The sequence below is a fragment of the Miniopterus natalensis genome, chromosome 13, assembly GCF_054644295.1.
Source record: "Miniopterus natalensis isolate mMinNat1 chromosome 13, mMinNat1.hap1, whole genome shotgun sequence".
NCBI classification, from domain to species: domain Eukaryota; kingdom Metazoa; phylum Chordata; class Mammalia; order Chiroptera; family Miniopteridae; genus Miniopterus; species Miniopterus natalensis.
Genome location: NC_142093.1, coordinates 48,704,497 through 48,720,910, shown reverse-complemented (window position 1 = coordinate 48,720,910; position 16,414 = coordinate 48,704,497). Strand labels below are relative to the sequence as shown.

Below are 16,414 nucleotides of genomic sequence, written 5' to 3'. Positions count from 1 at the left end.
CAGTGATTCCCACTCATTCTTGCGCCCCGGGTGGGTGCACAGGGGCCAAAGCTAAGAGCCACCGAGGTTCTTGGCCGGTGCAGACCCGGGTGCGGGAGGGGGCTGCGGTGGGCGTGGGGGCGGGGCGATGGGAGGCGACCCCCCGCGCCGGAGGAGGGGGCGGGGGCTTTGCTTCCCAAGATGCGGTGCGGGTTTACTGGGGTTCTCCTAGGAAATTCTCAGGGTTGAGAAGAGAAACAAGTCCAGGTTAATTAAGCATCTATTCTGTTTGCTCCTTAACATACGATCTCATTTAACCGTCGCATTTATCTTTATGCTCATTTTACAGCTAGGGCGCTCGGAGGCTCCTGGAAGTTAAGTCCCTTGCCTCAGGAAGCACAGCCTGTAAGTACTCAAACTGTCCAACTCTTTCCACTGTACCAGTTTCTCTGCCCACCCCCTGGTTCTCCTGGGGCAAGGCCCTGCTGGGGTTCCAGCCCAGACTGCCCTATTCTTAAGGCCAGCAGTTTGGCCACGGAGACACTCAGATGCCAACTAGAGTTTGTTTCTTTGAAGAGAACATTTAACCTCCCATTTTGCTCTGGTTCAGAAATTTTAGCACATGCATTTAGTTTTACTGCTCACGCCGCTTCTGCTTGGGTGAGGCCTTGACCCGGAGGGCTGAGCCTTATCTCTAACTAGCCTGTAGACCAAGCCCTGGTCAGGGGCAGGCCGTGTCCCCGCCAGGCAGGCCAGCCCTGGCTGAGGAGCTACGGGTGTGGCTGTGTAACTGGGTGCTCACTTTCTCCTGGAGCACACATGGACTCCCCTTTTTCCTTCTGCATGGAGAAGGGAATGGGAGCTTCGCTTGCTCTGCCTCCTGCTCCCCGTGTGACCGTGGGCAAGTCACTTGTGCTCTCAGGGCCTTAGTTTCTTGGAAAGTGAGCAGGAGAGTTGGACTAGACGAGCTCTTGGGTCCTATGATGTGATGTAGGTAAGATGGTTGCCCCTGGGTCGACCCAGAACCACACTTATTGTTACCGCTGTCCCTCAGAGGGCCTGGCGAGGAGACTGTGACAGACAGTGAAGGGCTGGTGAATGTATGAGGAGCTGACTGAAGGCAGACTTGAAAGGCCTGAGCATGCCTTTCAAGTATAGAATCAGTTCACGACATGGACACATTAATTACCTGTCTGACGTGAAAAGAAAAAAAAAAATGCATTTGAGGCAAGGAATACGTGCAGTCAGGGGCGGAGAAAGAAAAAGAAAAAGTCACTGCAGAGGCAATGACCCCACCCAGGAAAAGTGACTAACCCAGTGGAGGCTGGCACTGGGCAATCGGGCCTGCCTGCGGCTGGTGAGTGGGGAACAGGGCTGGCCAGTGGTGGCTTTCCTGTCTGTGTGGCTCTTCTCGCTGGTCACTGGCTCAGAGATGCCGACCTTGGGGGAAGGGCTGGCAGCTCCCTAAGGCTGCTGCAGAGGCCCCCCCTCCCCCCCACCAGCCTCTCTGTGGGTGCCTCTCTGGGACCAGCCCAGCCTCAGCTTGAGCTGGGGTTGGAGCAGGGGTGGGGCATGTGGGTGAGGCTGCCCGGAGGAGTCTGAAGGAAGTGAGAAGCTGGGGTGGGGCAGGCTGGAAGGAAGCAGAGTCTGGAAAGCAGAAGTGGAAGCAGAGCTGCGAAAGGGAAAGGTAGGCTGGGCAGTGGCTGGCCGAGACCCTCTTAGGTGGGCAGGTGAGGGCTGGCTGCCAGGGTCTGGAAAGAGACTCACATTCTGGAAGCCACTTTGTCCAGGACCAGGTCTCGCAGCCCACAGTCCTGGCGGCTTTCTGCCAGGCTCCAGGTACGTTACCCAGTCTGAGCCTCACAGCTGCCCGGAGGACGATGGGTTGTGGTCACGATACTGATGAGTTCCTGGATGGGGGCTTGTCCTGGCATGTGAGTGGCGATGCCCAACCTCCTGACAGAGGCCACCACGCCAAGTGACTGGACTCCAGAAGGCCCTCAGCCAGCCTGGAAGTGCATTCAGATTTGAGGACACCTGTCCCTAAGACTGGACTGTGGTGTGACTCTAGAGTGGTTGGGGGAGGGACCCAAGCAGGCCAAGCATTTGAATTCCAGTTCATTATTTTACAAATTCAACAAGACTGCTGCTGAGGGTCTGCAGCTGCCTGGGGTGGGGTTGGGGAAGGGAGATGAAGGTGGAGTCAGGGAAGGGTGGGGTCCTACTTGGTGTCAGGGAAAGAGCACTGCTGAGGAGTCTCTGGACAAAGCCTCTGGACCCAGCCCCCGAGAATGACCTTTTCCCAGGTTGGGAGGATCTGGTGACATTTTGGGAGAGGGGTAGGGACTGTTTCATTTCACAACTAGGGACAAACGGACTGGGAGGTAAAGGGACCTATTAGGGATCAATGGAATCAGGGAGCAAAGATACACCAGAGGACTTATGTCATTTTGACCGCTTTCAAGCACTGCCTTAAATGAAAGCATATCAGCAAGCCCCCCGCCCCACCTCACCCCCTGTGCCCTCAAAGGCAAGCTCCAGGGCATGCACCCCCCTCCTCCCCGTCCCATGATAGTCTGACTGGATCCCTAGTCCTGCTTTCGGCCATAGCTGCTCTAGCCTATCTCAGCCTGTTGAATTCCTGTGCTCTCAGGCTCCACCTGGCCTAATCATTGGAGTCCAGCAAGTCCAGTTAATCAGACACACTCTCGGAGCCCCTGCAGGGTGTCAGGCACAGTGCAAAGTTCCAATTCGAGTGAGAGAGGCAAAATGTAGTCCGTGCCCCAAAGGCCCCCTAGTCTAGTGGGAGAGGCAGGCAGGCCCGTAGCTCACCGTACTATGGCAGAGGGGGAAGAAGCAAAGGCTGCTACGGGAGAGGTACGTATAGAAGGTGCTGCCTTGTGAGGAAGTGAGTTCCCCATCACTAGAAGTATTCAAGAAGAAGATGGATGCCCTGACTGGTGTGGCTCAGTGACTAGCGCGTCGGCCAGCACCTCGAAGGGTCTCGGGTTCGATTCCCAGTCAAGGGCATGCATCTGGGTTGCAGGTTTGATCCCTGGCCCCGTTCGGGAGGCAACCAATCAATTTGTCTCTCACATTGATGTCTCCCTCACTCCCCCCCCATTCCATTCTCTCTAAAAATCAATGGAAAAAATATCCTTGGGTGAGCGTTAACGAAAGATGACAAAGAGGAAGGAAAGGATGGAGAGGGATGCTCCTGAGGGACTGTGTGCCTGTATGCATGAGAGGCGGACATGGAGTGGGGTCTAGAGAGCATTAAGGTCCTTCCCAATGCTGACAGCTGTGATTCTGTGACATCCCCCACCCAGAGGAAGTTTGTCTGCGGTTCAGCTGGTTGTGATGGCTCCCTGCTTTATGGCCCCCTCCAGGCAGACCACAAACCACCAGTTATTGTTCCTCATTTCTGTGCCTCCCCCTTCCAAACCCCACCCCATCCTGCCCAGTGCCAGGCTCCCAGCATAGACCTTGAATGGAATCGAGTAGAGCCTTTCAGGGGCACTCGAGGATTGCAGGACTGTCAGGTATGTTCCCTCCCTTCCTCTGGTGGAGACAAGAAACTGTCAGGTCCTGCTATAAGGGACCCTGCAAGCAGGGACTGAAGTGTACGCTGCCAGGTGAGAGGGCTGGGAGAACTCCCAGAGAAGGCCGAGGCCACTGAATGTCCTCGAGGGTTTCTTGGACAGCTGGGACTTGATGTGGGCCTGGGGGTAGGGGTGGAGGGGCTTCGATGAACATGAGGAAGGAGGTGTGAAATGAGGCTCAGGAACTGTGGACTTGGGCAGAGGGGCTGAGAGGGACAGGAGAGTGAAGGGCCAGATGTGAGGTGGACCCTTGCTGTTGAGAGCCTGGAGCAGCAGGCTGAGAGGCAGGGCCCTGATGGGGCGGCAGGAGTGTGAGCTTTGAGTGCCTTAGCCTCACCTGGAATTTCTCAGTCTGATTTTAACTGGTCTGCGGTGTGGCCTGGACACTGGGATTTTTTTTTTTTTTTTACAGCCTTCCAGGTGATTCTAATGTGTAGGCAGGTGTGAGACCCAGTTCTGGACAGTTAACTGGCAGAGTCAGAATCACCTGGAACATACATTCAAAGTGCTGGCGCACAGGCCCCACTCTCAGCCTGTGGAATCCAAATCTCCAGGCTGGGGTTTGGGAAAGCCCTGTTTTTATAAGATCTTGAAGTAATTCTAATGGGCAGCCAAGGTGGAGAGCCAGGGTGATGGAGCAGGCAGCCAAAGTCCTTTCATCAAGACCCTGCTGCTAGATGGGCCAGGTACAGAAACCTGGGTACAGAGACTCACCAGGGCAGGAAGCCCTGGATGCCTAGCAAGGGGTGAAACTGGGAAAACAAGAACCTTGTCCCCAGGGTAACCTATCCTCCCCCAGCATATCTGGTGGTCATGAGGTTTAGACCCCTTGAGCGGTCCTCTCTAAAGAGAACATCTAGGCCTCAGTTGTATTTCAGCTCCAGGCCCAGATATGCAGTGAAACCAGACTGGTGGCACCCTGGCTGCCTCAGGCCTAGATACATTCACTAATGACCCCCTGCCCTGGCATCAACCCATCAGTGGAGACCACAACCCTGAAAGAGCACCTGGAAAGCTGATGAATATTCTATTGGCACTCCCCTGAGACCTCCCCTAAGATTCCCACCTGCAAGAAAGAGATACTCTCAGGACAAAGGACCCAGTGCTTGCTCCCCACCAGGGAAGCATGCCAGTGCCATCTCCATCCCTCGGAGGGGACCCTATGAGACTTGCAACCAGGGGAGCAGTGGCAGTGACAGCTCATCCAGGGCTTACCCCCTGAACCGTCTCCAAGGCCCCCTTTTCTGACTTCTCAGTGAGCCAGAGCAGCCCAGCCTGCGCTCTCCTGTGGCTTCTTCTGTGCTCTTTCGTATTTTACTGTCCCAAGTATATTTTGCTGCTCAGTGCTGTGTAGCCCTTCCCTTTGGATATCCCCAAGCCCTTCTAATAAATTTAATTTTTCTTTATTCACCGTCCTGCGATGGCTACTCAGCCTCCTCGTGCACTGTCACCACATTAACCTTTCACCTGCAGTGGCTCTCGGAGGCCTGGAGCCCCCGTCTGTGGGCTGCCTGCTTTTGAGTTGTGGCCTGAGCTCTCAGATTAGTAACTCAGAATGAAAAACAGCAAAGCTGACAATTGGCCCTCTTGCTCACACCATCTCTGTTCCCGGCTCGCCCCACTGGCTTAGGCTAGGGGGCCTCAGCCTCACCACGTCAGGCCTGAGTCACAGGCAGGGCTGTCCAGAGCAGGGGATGTGGGCACAGCATGTGACTCTCTGTGGGACCGAGAAGTGTCACAGGTTCCCGCTCCAAACCTCCCCCTCACTGCCTCCCTTCTTTGGGGAATTGTGGTTCCAAAAATTGCCTTCAGCTGTGTTGTAAGTGAAGCGTGGAAAAGGAAAGTCATAATTCACGTGGTATTTTACATCCCTTACCACTGCTCCTGTTTCTCTGTTTGCTCCTTAGACTCAGCACCCGCTGCTTTTCTACCCACCTCCCCCAAAGATTTTTCTTTGCTTCCCCAGCCCCCAAGAATCTCCTGATGGTGCCAATTTGCTTCTTCACCCTGAAATTCCCAGGCCCATACCCTGCACCGCTGGGGCTCACCTTGCAAAAATGCTGTTCTGCGCACAGCGTGCATTGTATTGCAGTACTTCCTGGTGTGGGCTCTGCATTTTAAGCAAAAAAACCCCCAAAAAACCCTCTAGTAATGGGAACATATGAAAGAGTAAAGCTGTAGCTACTGCATTTGCTGAATTTTTTGTTTTATTATTTTTTTTAAAAAGTTTATTGATTGATTGATTTTAGAGAGAGAGGAGGGGGGAGAGAGACATTGATTTGTTGTTCCACTTATTTATGCATTCATTGGTTGACTCTTGGATTCTTGTATGTGCCCTTGACCGCAGATCTAACCTGAAACCTTGGCATTTCCGGATGACACTGTAATCAACTGAGATACCCAGCTAGGGTGCATTTGCTGAATTTTTTAAATTATTGATTTTAAAAATCAACATATATAAATATATATAATATAAATATAATTATATATATAATATATATAAAATAATTGATTTCAGAGAGGGAGAGGGAGAGAGAGTGAGAAACACCAATGATGAGAGTCATTGATCGGCTGCCTCCTGCACGCCCCCTACTGGGGATGGAGCCCACATGTGTCCTGATGGGAATCGAACCATGACCTCCTGGTTCATAGGTCGACACTCAAGCACTGAGCCACGCTGGCTGGGCAAAATAATAGTTTTTAGGTGCTTGCCTTTAGCATTTTTTTCCTTGAAAAATTTTTGTCCAACAAATATTGCTGTCACTGACCTACAGAATAAAGATGAAGTTCATGATCCTGGCATTTGACGGGAGCTGGGTATATAGAAATGATAGCTGATGCCTGGGAATGGGTGAAATTCCTCAGAGGGGGTTTGGACTTAGAGAAGGTACTGAGTTTAATGTTAGCTTTAGGGGGTTTTTGTTTTTCTAGGTTTTGTTTTTGGTAGATGCCTTTTATCAGGCTAAGGAAGTTTGCTGAAAGTTTTTGTTTCTTTTTTGTTCACTTGTTTGTGCCTCGAAAGTTCTTGTTTTTAAAAAAAATCAGGAATGGATGTAGAATTTCGCTGTCTTTTGTGCATCTGTTGAGATAAAAAGAAAGAGATAGTTAATAGGGTGTATTACATTGATTGATTTTCACAAGTTAGGCCAGCTTTGCATTCCTGGGATAAACCCCATTTAATCATATGTTTTATCTTCTATATTATTGAATTCCATGTGCTAAAATTTTGTTAATATTTTTTGTACCTAGTGTTCATGAGTGATACTGGTCTAGTTTTCTTTGCTGTAATATATCTGATTTTGTTATATCAGGATAATGCTGGCAGCAGGGATAAATTGAGAAAAGCTTGTTTCCATTTTCTGGAAGAGTTTGTATAGAATTGGTATTACGTCTTCTTTAAATTTTTGGTAGAACGTATCTGGACTTGGATATTTTTTTGGGTCCGGGGAAGACTCTACAAGTACAAATTCAGTTTCTTTAATAGATATTAGAACTGTGCAGGTAATCTACTTTCTTAAGTGAACTTTCATAACTTGTATCCTTCAAGAAACTTGCCCCCATTTTATATAAATTGTTGAATATATCAGCATACAATTTTTATAATATTTTCTTTATCCTTTTACTATCTGTAGAATCTAGAGTAATATCATCTTTTTTCTGTACTGGGAATTTGTCTTTTCTTTTTCCTAATCAATTTTTTTCCCCCCCAAATACCAGTGTCAACGATTTTCTCTTTTTTTTGTTTTGTTTTTGTTCATTTTCTATTAATTTCTGCTCTCATTTTTATGATTTATTTTCTTTGATTATTTTGGGTTTAATTTGCTTTTTATTTTTTTATGGTGGAAACTTATGGCATCGATGCTAGACTTTTCTAATATAATCACTTACTGCTTAGAGAGCTGTATTCCAGCCTCATGCAATGCCCAGAGTTACAGGTCCGGAAGCAGAAGAGAGGTGTGGCTCAGTGGTCACAGCATGGCAAAGACACTGGCCCAGGAGCCAGAGACCTGGTTTTCTCTAGCCACTCACTAGCTGTGTGACTTTGGACTTAGGCTCTCTGAGCTTCAGTTTCTTTGCCAGCATAATGGAGCCAGGGATAATCTCTTGAACTCTTGGAGATGAAGTAGCTGGTGAACAGGAAAGCACCTGGCCACCTGGAAGGGCCTCCCCAGACCAATGTGAAGGGTGGTTGTCATGACATTTGTAATAATAAGGGCTTCTTCTGTCTTTCCAGATCCGGAAACAGCATGTACACACCCATCCCCCAGAGGTAGGCTGTGCACCCCAGCCCCTCCCCTCCCCTCCCCTCCCCTCCCCTCCCCTCCCCTCCCCTCCCCTCCCCTCCCCTCCCCTCCCCTCCTTCATTTCCAAAGGCCGCCTCTCCTCCCAGTACCCTCTCCCCATGCCGAAGTCCCCAGGCCCTGCCTAGGCCCGTCTGCTCCAGGCCACTCCTCCTGGGCCCTGGCTGCTCCAACCCCCTTCCTCCCACAGCAGTTCTCCATTCTCGGCATCAGTGCAGGACCCTGGCCTGCACGTGTGGCGGGTGGAAAAGCTGAAGCCGGTGCCCGTGGCCCGCGAGAACCAGGGCGTTTTCTTCTCGGGGGACTCCTACCTGGTGCTGTACAATGGCCCAGAAGAGCTCTCCCACCTGCACCTGTGGATAGGTGAGGGGCTGCAGGGCGGGGGAGGGTGCGAGGGGGGGTTGGGGGGGGCCCTTCCCCGCAGGCTGACCTGGGTCTCACGGGCCTGGCCCTGCCCCTTCCCCCGCCCCAGGCCAGCAGTCCTCTCGGGATGAGCAGGGGGCCTGCGCTGTGCTGGCCGTGCACCTCAACACCCTGCTGGGGGAGCGGCCTGTGCAGCACCGAGAGGCGCAGGGCAACGAGTCCGACCTCTTCATGAGCTACTTCCCGAGGGGCCTCAAGTACCAGGTCAGCTCGCCCTATGGCTTCTCTCAGAGCCCGCGCCCCTTCCAGCTGGTTCGCACCCTGCAAAAGGCCCGGGTGTCCTGGGGCTGGGTCCTCTGCCCCTCTCCGCCCCTCTCCCAGTGGGATGGGGTATGGAGGGCCCCGGGCCCCCCGCCAGGCCCTCAGGCTGACCATCTGGGCTGCAGGAAGGCGGAGTGGAGTCAGCGTTTCACAAGACCTCGGCAGAGGCCACCCCAGCTGCCATCAGGAAACTCTACCAGGTGAAGGGGAAGAGGAACATCCGCGCCACGGAGCGGGCGCTGAGCTGGGACAGCTTCAACACTGGGGACTGCTTCATCCTGGACCTGGGCCAGGTGGGTAGGCAGGGAGGGACTGAGCACTCCGTGTTGGTGCCTCTTTTTTTTTTTTTTAATATATTTTTACTGATTTTTAGAGAAAGGGAGGGAGAGAGAGAGAAACATTGATCTGAGAGCGTAACATCGATACGCTGCCTCCTGCATGCCTCCTACCAGGAATCGAGCCCACAACCCGAGCATGTGCCCTGACCCGGAGTCACACTGACAGCCTTTTGGTGCACGGGACAACGCTCAGCCAACTGAGCCACACCGGCCAGGGCTTGGCGTGTCTTTTGAAAGGGCAGGGACCAGGAGGCCAGGGAAGAGGGAGAGAAGCTGAGAAGCTGTTAAGTCCACTCCAAGTGGGACCACTCCGGCTATTAGAAACAGCTGTGTGTTCCGGACGGAAACCTCCCTCTGCAATCTGGCCACGCCTCTAACACCGGAGCCTGCCGGCTACCTTCTCTTAGAGCCACTGTACCTCTGGGTTAGTTGCTGCCTCGTTCATTCATTCACTCACTCACTCACTCACTCACTCACTCACTCACTCACTCACTCATCCTTTCACTCAGTGAATCATGGTGCCTGCTCTGAGCCAGCACGGGGACCACTAATGGCTCACCTTGGGGAGGCAGCTGTGTCAGGCCTGGCCTGTCACTTGCTATAATCCATGGCAGGATGTGATGAGGGCTCTAAGAGAGGCAGTGACACGTGCTGGGGGAGCTTGGGCTCTTAAACCTGAGCCAAAGCCATTGTCCCAGGAAGGCGCCTTCATGGAGGGCAAGTGCCATTCCAGGCCAAGGGACAGGTGAACGGAGGCACTGAGGTGGGGAAGGGTGTGGACATGCATGTTGATAGCAGGGACAGGGTGGGGAGAGGTGCTACAGGATCGAAAATTACTGAGGGTGAGACCTCGGTTATAAGGAGACTGACTGTGGTCTTAGGAGACTGACTGTGGTCTGAGGAGTCTAGATCACCTCTTGGGCTGCCAAAGATTTTGGGCAGGAAGATCCACCCAGGGGCTTTTTGGAAGGAGGCCTAGAAGCAGTGAGATGGAGGCAGGAGGACCAGCTCAGGAGAGATGAGGGCTGTGCCTGGCCAGGCTGCAGGTGTGATGCTCAAGGATGGCATTCACCCATTCACCCATGCACTCATGCATTCATTCATTCAATAAATATTTATTTTATGCCTAAATAGGTGTCAGTCTCTGTTTTAGCATTGGGCATACATCAACCAACAAAGCAAAGCAAAACAAAACACTCCTGCCCTAAAGAAGCTTACTTTCTAGTCAGGGGAGGTAGATAATACGTGAGATAGAGACGTTGAAACATAAACTGATAAGCAGTGTGATTAAAATAAAGCAGGAGGGAGACCGGGGTGGGGGGGTTGGGCAAAGAAACACTCTTGTAGGGTGTTGTCATTACCATTCTCAGAGAAGCCTTCTTTGTTTAACCTGGGCCTCCTGCTTCCCTTCAGAACATCTTCACCTGGTGTGGTGGAAAGTCCAATATCCTGGAGCGCAACAAGGCTCGGGACCTGGCCTTGGCCATCCGGGACAGTGAGCGGCAGGGCAAGGCCCAGGTGGAGATCGTCACTGACGGCGAGGAGCCTGCAGAGATGATCCAGGTGGAGGGGAGGGGATGTTGGGGTGGGCGGCCCCTGCTTGGAAGCTGCTGAGAGAGGCAGTGATCAGCTGGGGGCATGAGGGCGGTTAGTGGAGAATTGGGCGGGGGCATCTGGGCCACTGCTCAGGGCTGTAACTAGTTCATAGGGTGCCTTGGTGTGATTCAGAGTAAGTACCCCTGTGGGTGCCTGGCAGGTGGGGTGGCCTGGACCCAGACCTCACTCCCCTCTGCTGGGTCCCCCTTGTGCAGGACAGTTTGCCTCACCAGAGGCAGTGGCCCTGGGTGTAATGGGTTGGGAAGGTCTGGGACAGGTGCCAGCAATCCTTGGAAACCCGGTCTGCCCTGACTCCTGCAGGTCCTGGGCTCCAAGCCTGCTCTGAAGGAGGGCAACCCTGAGGAAGACCTCACAGCTGACCAGACCAACGCCCAGGCTGCGGCTCTGTATAAGGTGGGCATTCCGGGCCTGCCCTGGGACCGGGCAGGGGGTGGGAGCCTGGTGCAGCAGGGGCTGAAGGGAGAGGAGAGAGCAGTGGGAAGTTTGGACCGGGCACCAGGGTGTTTACCCAGGGCTAGGAAAAAGGGGAAGGCGGGGAGTGGGCGGATGTGGGGCCCTCCTCAAGAGAGAAATACTGCTTCACTTCCCGCCCATTCTTGGAGAGGGAGGTTTGAAGATGTTGAACTTTACTTTTTGAGTTCTTTGCATTTATTTGTAATGTGGAATCCACTTAATTTCCAAATGGATTTGGGGCCTCCAGGCTGCAGTGATGAGGGTGATGGGAGGGGTGGGGGCTGCCTAGGATTTGCTCGTCAGAGCCTCCCTCCCTGTCCCCTCTGCTCCTTGGGCCTGGGCACTGAAGTGAAGTGAGGAGCCCACTCCTTGGACGGAGGTTAGGACTGTGTGTTGGGGCAAGGAGGGTGATCCAGCACTACTCATCTGTTAACCTAAAAATATAAAGGCCTTTTAAACTGAGGCAAGAAGCATTTATTTGAGGTCAAAAGAATAGCTATTTGGGATACACTGATTCAGGCAGAAGCCCAAATAGTGTTCCGATTAGGAGACAAAGGGTGTTCATGAGAAAGGAAAGGTGAACAATTACATCAATAGAAGGAAGGTATTTCTGTTGGAACAGATAACACAGTGATGCTAATTGTGAATGTTTTTCATCTTCAGTCTTGTCATCCTATCTGCTTTCTTGTTATCTTTGCACAGAGTTCTTTGAAACAGTGTTGCTTAGGCCCAATCTAAAGGTTGCTTTGTCCTATTTAACATTCCAAAGGTTTGAGGTACATGTGCAGGCAGTTCCTCTGGGATCTCAGCTTCAGCTCCATTACAGTGGCTGTGTTTCTATTATTGTGACACATTCTCCCCAAGGTCTCTGATGCCACTGGACAGATGAACCTGACCAAGGTGGCTGACTCTAGCCCCTTTGCCCTCGAGTCGCTGATACCTGATGACTGTTTTGTGCTGGACAACGGGCTCTGTGGCAAGATCTACATCTGGAAGGGTATGTGAGACTTCTCCACGCCAACCTGAGACCTGTGACAGCTCTGACCTCAGCAGGCTTTCAAAAGACGGCCTCTGGGACCTGGATACTCCAGACCTGACCTCCAGGCTCAGGGTTTTTTCTCTTTTCTGTTCCCATACCCTAAATTCTAGGCAAACGTTCTGAAACTCTAGCATGCCTCAGAATTACCCGAGGGCTGAGGGCCTGTAAAAACAGATAGAACCGCTGATCCTGCCATTCTGCCTTGTGGTGTAACAGAAATTTTAGATACATTGATTCTCACTTTATGCTGTGGGTAGAACTGGTAGAACTTGTTTTTCCAAGAGATTGTTTTGTTTGGACATAGAAACACTTGTGCAGAAGCCTGTTCCTTGGTCTGACTGAAATGCTGAAACAGAACTGTGTCTGAGTGACTCAGGGAGCTTCTCCACACTTGGCTTTGCATGAGCATGTCTTACCTCCCTGACCAGGTTATAAACTTCTTTTTTTGTCAACCCTCACCCAAGGATATTTTTTCCGTTGCTTTTCAGAGAGAGTGGAAGGAAGAGAGAGAGAGAGGGAGAAAGAGAGAGAGAAAAAAACATCGACATGAGACACACATTGATTGGTTGCCTCCCGCATGCACCCCGACTGGGGCCAGGGATTGAACAGCAACCCAGGTACATGCCCTTGACTGGGAATCGAATCTGAGACCCTTCAGTGGGTGGGCCACCACTGTAACCACTGAGCCACACCAGCCATGGCCAGGTTATAAACTTCTTGAAAGCAGGAACCATATCATCTCTAGTGTCCTGATGGTATAGTATATTTGCTCAATAAATATCTGTGGGGTCAACCAGGGCCAAGAGAAATTCACAGCCCCAGCCTGGTCAGGAAGTGTTATGTGTTATAAGTGTGGCTGCCACTAGGTAGTAATACTGTTGCTTCAGGGAAAGGCCGGGAGCAGCAAGCAGCCTGGAGGTTTCTAAGAGTTAAAGAGTATGTGTGTGTGTTGGGGGGGAGGGCTTGTGCTACGGGGGTTGCCTTTTCCCTTCTGCCACAGGGCACCTTCCCATGAAACCGATCCCAAGCATGGAGGGGGTTGTAGATGTCCATGGAAGTGTATTTAACCCCAAGCAAAGAATCAAACCATTTAGTGAAAAGAAACCAGAGGAGATAAAACAGGAAACTCGGGAACCAGGAAGAGAAGTATCTCGAAGGTAGCTGGTCAAATCACAGAAAGGATAGAGCATGTTAATTTAGATATATTGTAGCTAACTGGATTTTATAGCCTGGTTCGAGTTGTTACCAAGCAGGAACTTGCTGCCCAACATGCAAAGAAGCCAATACTGTGGCTTTTGAGAAAAGAAAAAGCTTTATTGGGAAGTGGACCAGTAAGGAGACAGGAAACAAACCTCAAATCTGCCTCCCAGATCAGGGTTTGGGGTGGTAAGGGGCTAGGGATGGACAGGCTGGTATGTGGAAGTGCTGGCAGGGCAGGTTTCAGTTGGAGGCTTCAGCACAACAGACCCTTTGATTCTGAAAGGATTCTGATGATCAATTTCCGTTCAAGTCTCAGCTTTTTGGTTCCATGAAGTTTGCTTCCTGGTGTTATTGAAGGTCAGAATTCTCTCCTCTGCCCTGCTCTGGCTGCATGACTTAATGATTTTGTTTTGTTGTCCCTGAAAAACAACTCAGTATCTTGTTAGAAAGAAAGGCCAGTTTGAGCTGGTTCTGCGGCTACAATGTTAATGAACAAATTCAACTCAGTGTGAAGATCATGAGTCAGGCTGCATCCCAGCTAGTAAACAAAAGGGTACCGAGAGGAGCTGTACAAATGCAAGGCTCCTGTAGGCAGCAAGAGGTGGGACAGCGAAGTGAAAGGAGTATTTCAGGCAAGGCCTCCTTCCCTTAGCGGGAGGCAGAGGTCTTATCAGGAAGATTACCTCCCTGGTGCTGACCAGGAAATTCTAGATGATTGGTTTAAAAATTCCACTCCTGGGAAAGGCTGAAGCTGCAGTATCAAGTCTTGGTGGGACTTACCACAAGTGATTCCGTTTTGGGTCTGTTTTTTGCACTGGAGAGCCAACCACAGTTTAGAACATTGTTGCCTTGGAAAAATGCCTTAAGCTGGAGCCCACTGTCTTAAGGGACTGCCTACAGGAGAGAATGGATAACTCCAGGGTCTTCCTTACATGCTCTTAGTTGGCATAACTGTTAGGCCTGTGTCTGCTACCTGCCATTATGGGAGTAAGATTGGAATAAATCACATCCTTCGTCCTAGTCAGTTGTACAAAGGCTTGTTAACAGTATGGCAGGCTCAGGAGGCCTTGGTTCTAACGTCTGATGCCAGGAGAACACTCGTTCTCCTGAGTATCCCTGGGCCCTGGTCTGAACAGGAGATTTTGATGATTAGAGCAGGCAAAAGAGCAGTTTTCATCTGGCTCGAGCTGCTAGGTTGGGAGAAGTCTCACGGGGCTGACTTCATACCTCCAGAGCTCCTCAGCATTCTTAGTTGCCAGCTGTTCTGTGGACCCCCTTCAAGTTCCTCAGGAGAAACAGCATGTGGGCTAGAAAGGGTTCCTGCTCTTTTGAAAAATCTCCTTCCTATGATCCAGGGCGAAAAGCTAATGAGAAGGAGCGGCAGGCGGCGCTCAAAGTGGCTGAGGACTTCATCTCCCGCATGCAGTACGCCCCAAACACTCAGGTAAGGAGACACCCCGTGTCCCTGACCTTCCTCCTGGGGTTCTTCCCAGGGCCTCCTGCCCCTCACAATGGACATGAAGGACAGGAAAGCCTCAGGCACAGTCAGGAATAGTCAGGCCTCCCTACCAGGCCCACCCATTGGGGAAGCCCTTCTAGATCCTTAAAAATTTGTAAGTGTATGTTATTTTCTAAGAGGATGTTGGGTAGCACTCCCCTGGGAGCCTAGGGAGCCTGTGTATCTTTGGACAGCTTGTGCACTTTTGGGCCATTGTCCCAAGCTGGTACCACCCCTTCTCGCCCCAGCACGGGGACTCCACAGGTCATTTTCAGGGGAGCTGATAAGGCTCATCTATAATTGCTGCATCTATCAAACTGTTCACCTATGTCCTGGAAGCAGTCTGTTTCCTCAGCCATGTCCCTGTAATCTTGCTCATCTCTTGTCTTATCTGGAGGAGCATCTTGGCCTGGATGGCATGTGGGCTCAGGCCTGGTACCCAGCACCCTCCCCCATGGCCTTGCCCTTCCCTGGCAGAGGCAGAGGTGGCATCCTTGTGAGCAAGACTTCTCCCCTGCTGCCCCTACAGGTGGAGATTCTGCCCCAGGGCCGTGAGAGTGCCATCTTCAAGCAATTCTTCAAGAACTGGAAATGAGGGGGGCATCTTGCTGCGCCCACCCACCGCCTGCTTGCTCTTCCTCCTGCTGCCTGGTCAGTGCCCAGGTGCCCCTGCAGATGTTCAATAAAGGAGACAAGTGCTTTCCCCACTTTCTGCCTGCCCCGCCTACTCACCTGAGCTGATTCTCATGCTGGGGTGGAGTAGGACCCAGGTGACAATTCCCCCTCTCCAAGGGGCCAGAGCTGGCTTTGCATGATTAAGGCAGAGGGGCCAGGAGTCCCAGTGGGCCTGGCGGGTACTGCTGTGAACCCAATAGGGAGGTGGCACAGCGCCAGGCCTCAGGATCGTTTTCAGACGGGTTCAGATCAGTCTCACGTTCCCAGCTGGGAGAAGGTTGTGGCAACAGGCCTCTCTGTTCGAGCCAGCATTTCCTCAGCTGCCCTAATAAACCATTGCAAGGCACCTTCCAAGTGACGGATGCTTGCCAAGCAGAAGTACCACTTTTCACCCTTGTGCAGGAGCCTGGTTTGTCACTTTGCAGGCACATTGTGTCGTGTGTTACTAGGCTGGTGAGCCCAGGACCACTGTGGGGCTGTAAGAAAAGCACAGGAGTCACGGCTTCTCGTTCTCACTCTGCTTCCATTCCATCCTGGGCAAGTTGCTTTTCCTTGTCTAGGCCTTAGTTCATGCTCTTGGGTAATAGGGTGCTGGCTGGAACATCAGAGGTTAGATAGCTAAATAGGGGGAGAATGGAGTAGCCCCAAAGCAGCCCCATCCTGAGGCCATGACCCAGGGGAACAAGAGCAAGCGGGGGGGAGGGGGGCTGTGTGAGCCTAGACCAGAGTCTGCGAGGCCTGGCAGGGCCACGGCTGTCCTGACCCACCCTCACCCTTGGGCTCTCGGGTGTGTGGATTCTGAGCTCTGACGTGCTTGACCCTTCCATCCCAAACAGGAATTCCGATCAAGTTCATCTTGTTGATTTTTTTTCCAAGGGGCATAAAAATCAGCTCTCTGGATATCCATCTTTCTGCACAAGATGCCTACACAGAGCAGGTACCAGGCATGGTTGTTTTAAGAACACCACTCTGCCATTTGACCAGAAGCTCCAGGGATGGTTTGTAAAAGGAGACTAAGGGCTGCACCA

General features: G+C 51.8%; 1 protein-coding gene and 1 long non-coding RNA gene across 2 annotated transcripts; one reads left to right on the top strand and one right to left on the bottom strand.

Annotated features, from left to right (window-relative positions):
* The first annotated feature begins 338 nt into the window (after nt 1-338).
* Nucleotides 339-15,418, top strand: CAPG (capping actin protein, gelsolin like). The gene is made up of 10 exons (XM_087823667.1): nt 339-384; nt 7,816-7,851; nt 8,073-8,245; nt 8,355-8,509; nt 8,692-8,859; nt 10,318-10,467; nt 10,822-10,914; nt 11,839-11,971; nt 14,569-14,657; nt 15,241-15,418. Exons 2-10 carry the CDS (start codon nt 7,829-7,831, stop codon nt 15,304-15,306), a joined length of 1,050 nt encoding a protein of 349 aa, XP_087679793.1. The 5' UTR covers nt 339-384; nt 7,816-7,828; the 3' UTR covers nt 15,307-15,418.
* Nucleotides 6,585-7,557, bottom strand: LOC148091673 (uncharacterized). Its single transcript, XR_015715539.1, has 2 exons — nt 7,470-7,557; nt 6,585-6,660 (listed from the first exon to the last, which is right to left on the bottom strand). It is a non-coding gene; the product is annotated as an uncharacterized LOC148091673 (long non-coding RNA).
* Nucleotides 15,419-16,414: the final 996 nt, after the last annotated feature.

Bases quoted from the DNA above. Each gene is read 5' to 3' on its own strand.
- CAPG (XM_087823667.1), top strand. From the start codon at position 7,829: ATGTACACACCCATCCCCCAGAG. The intron at 8,510-8,691 runs GTCAGCTCGCCC...TCTGGGCTGCAG, and splicing joins CGAGGGGCCTCAAGTACCAG to GAAGGCGGAGTGGAGTCAGC. The intron at 10,915-11,838 runs GTGGGCATTCCG...ATTCTCCCCAAG, and splicing joins AGGCTGCGGCTCTGTATAAG to GTCTCTGATGCCACTGGACA.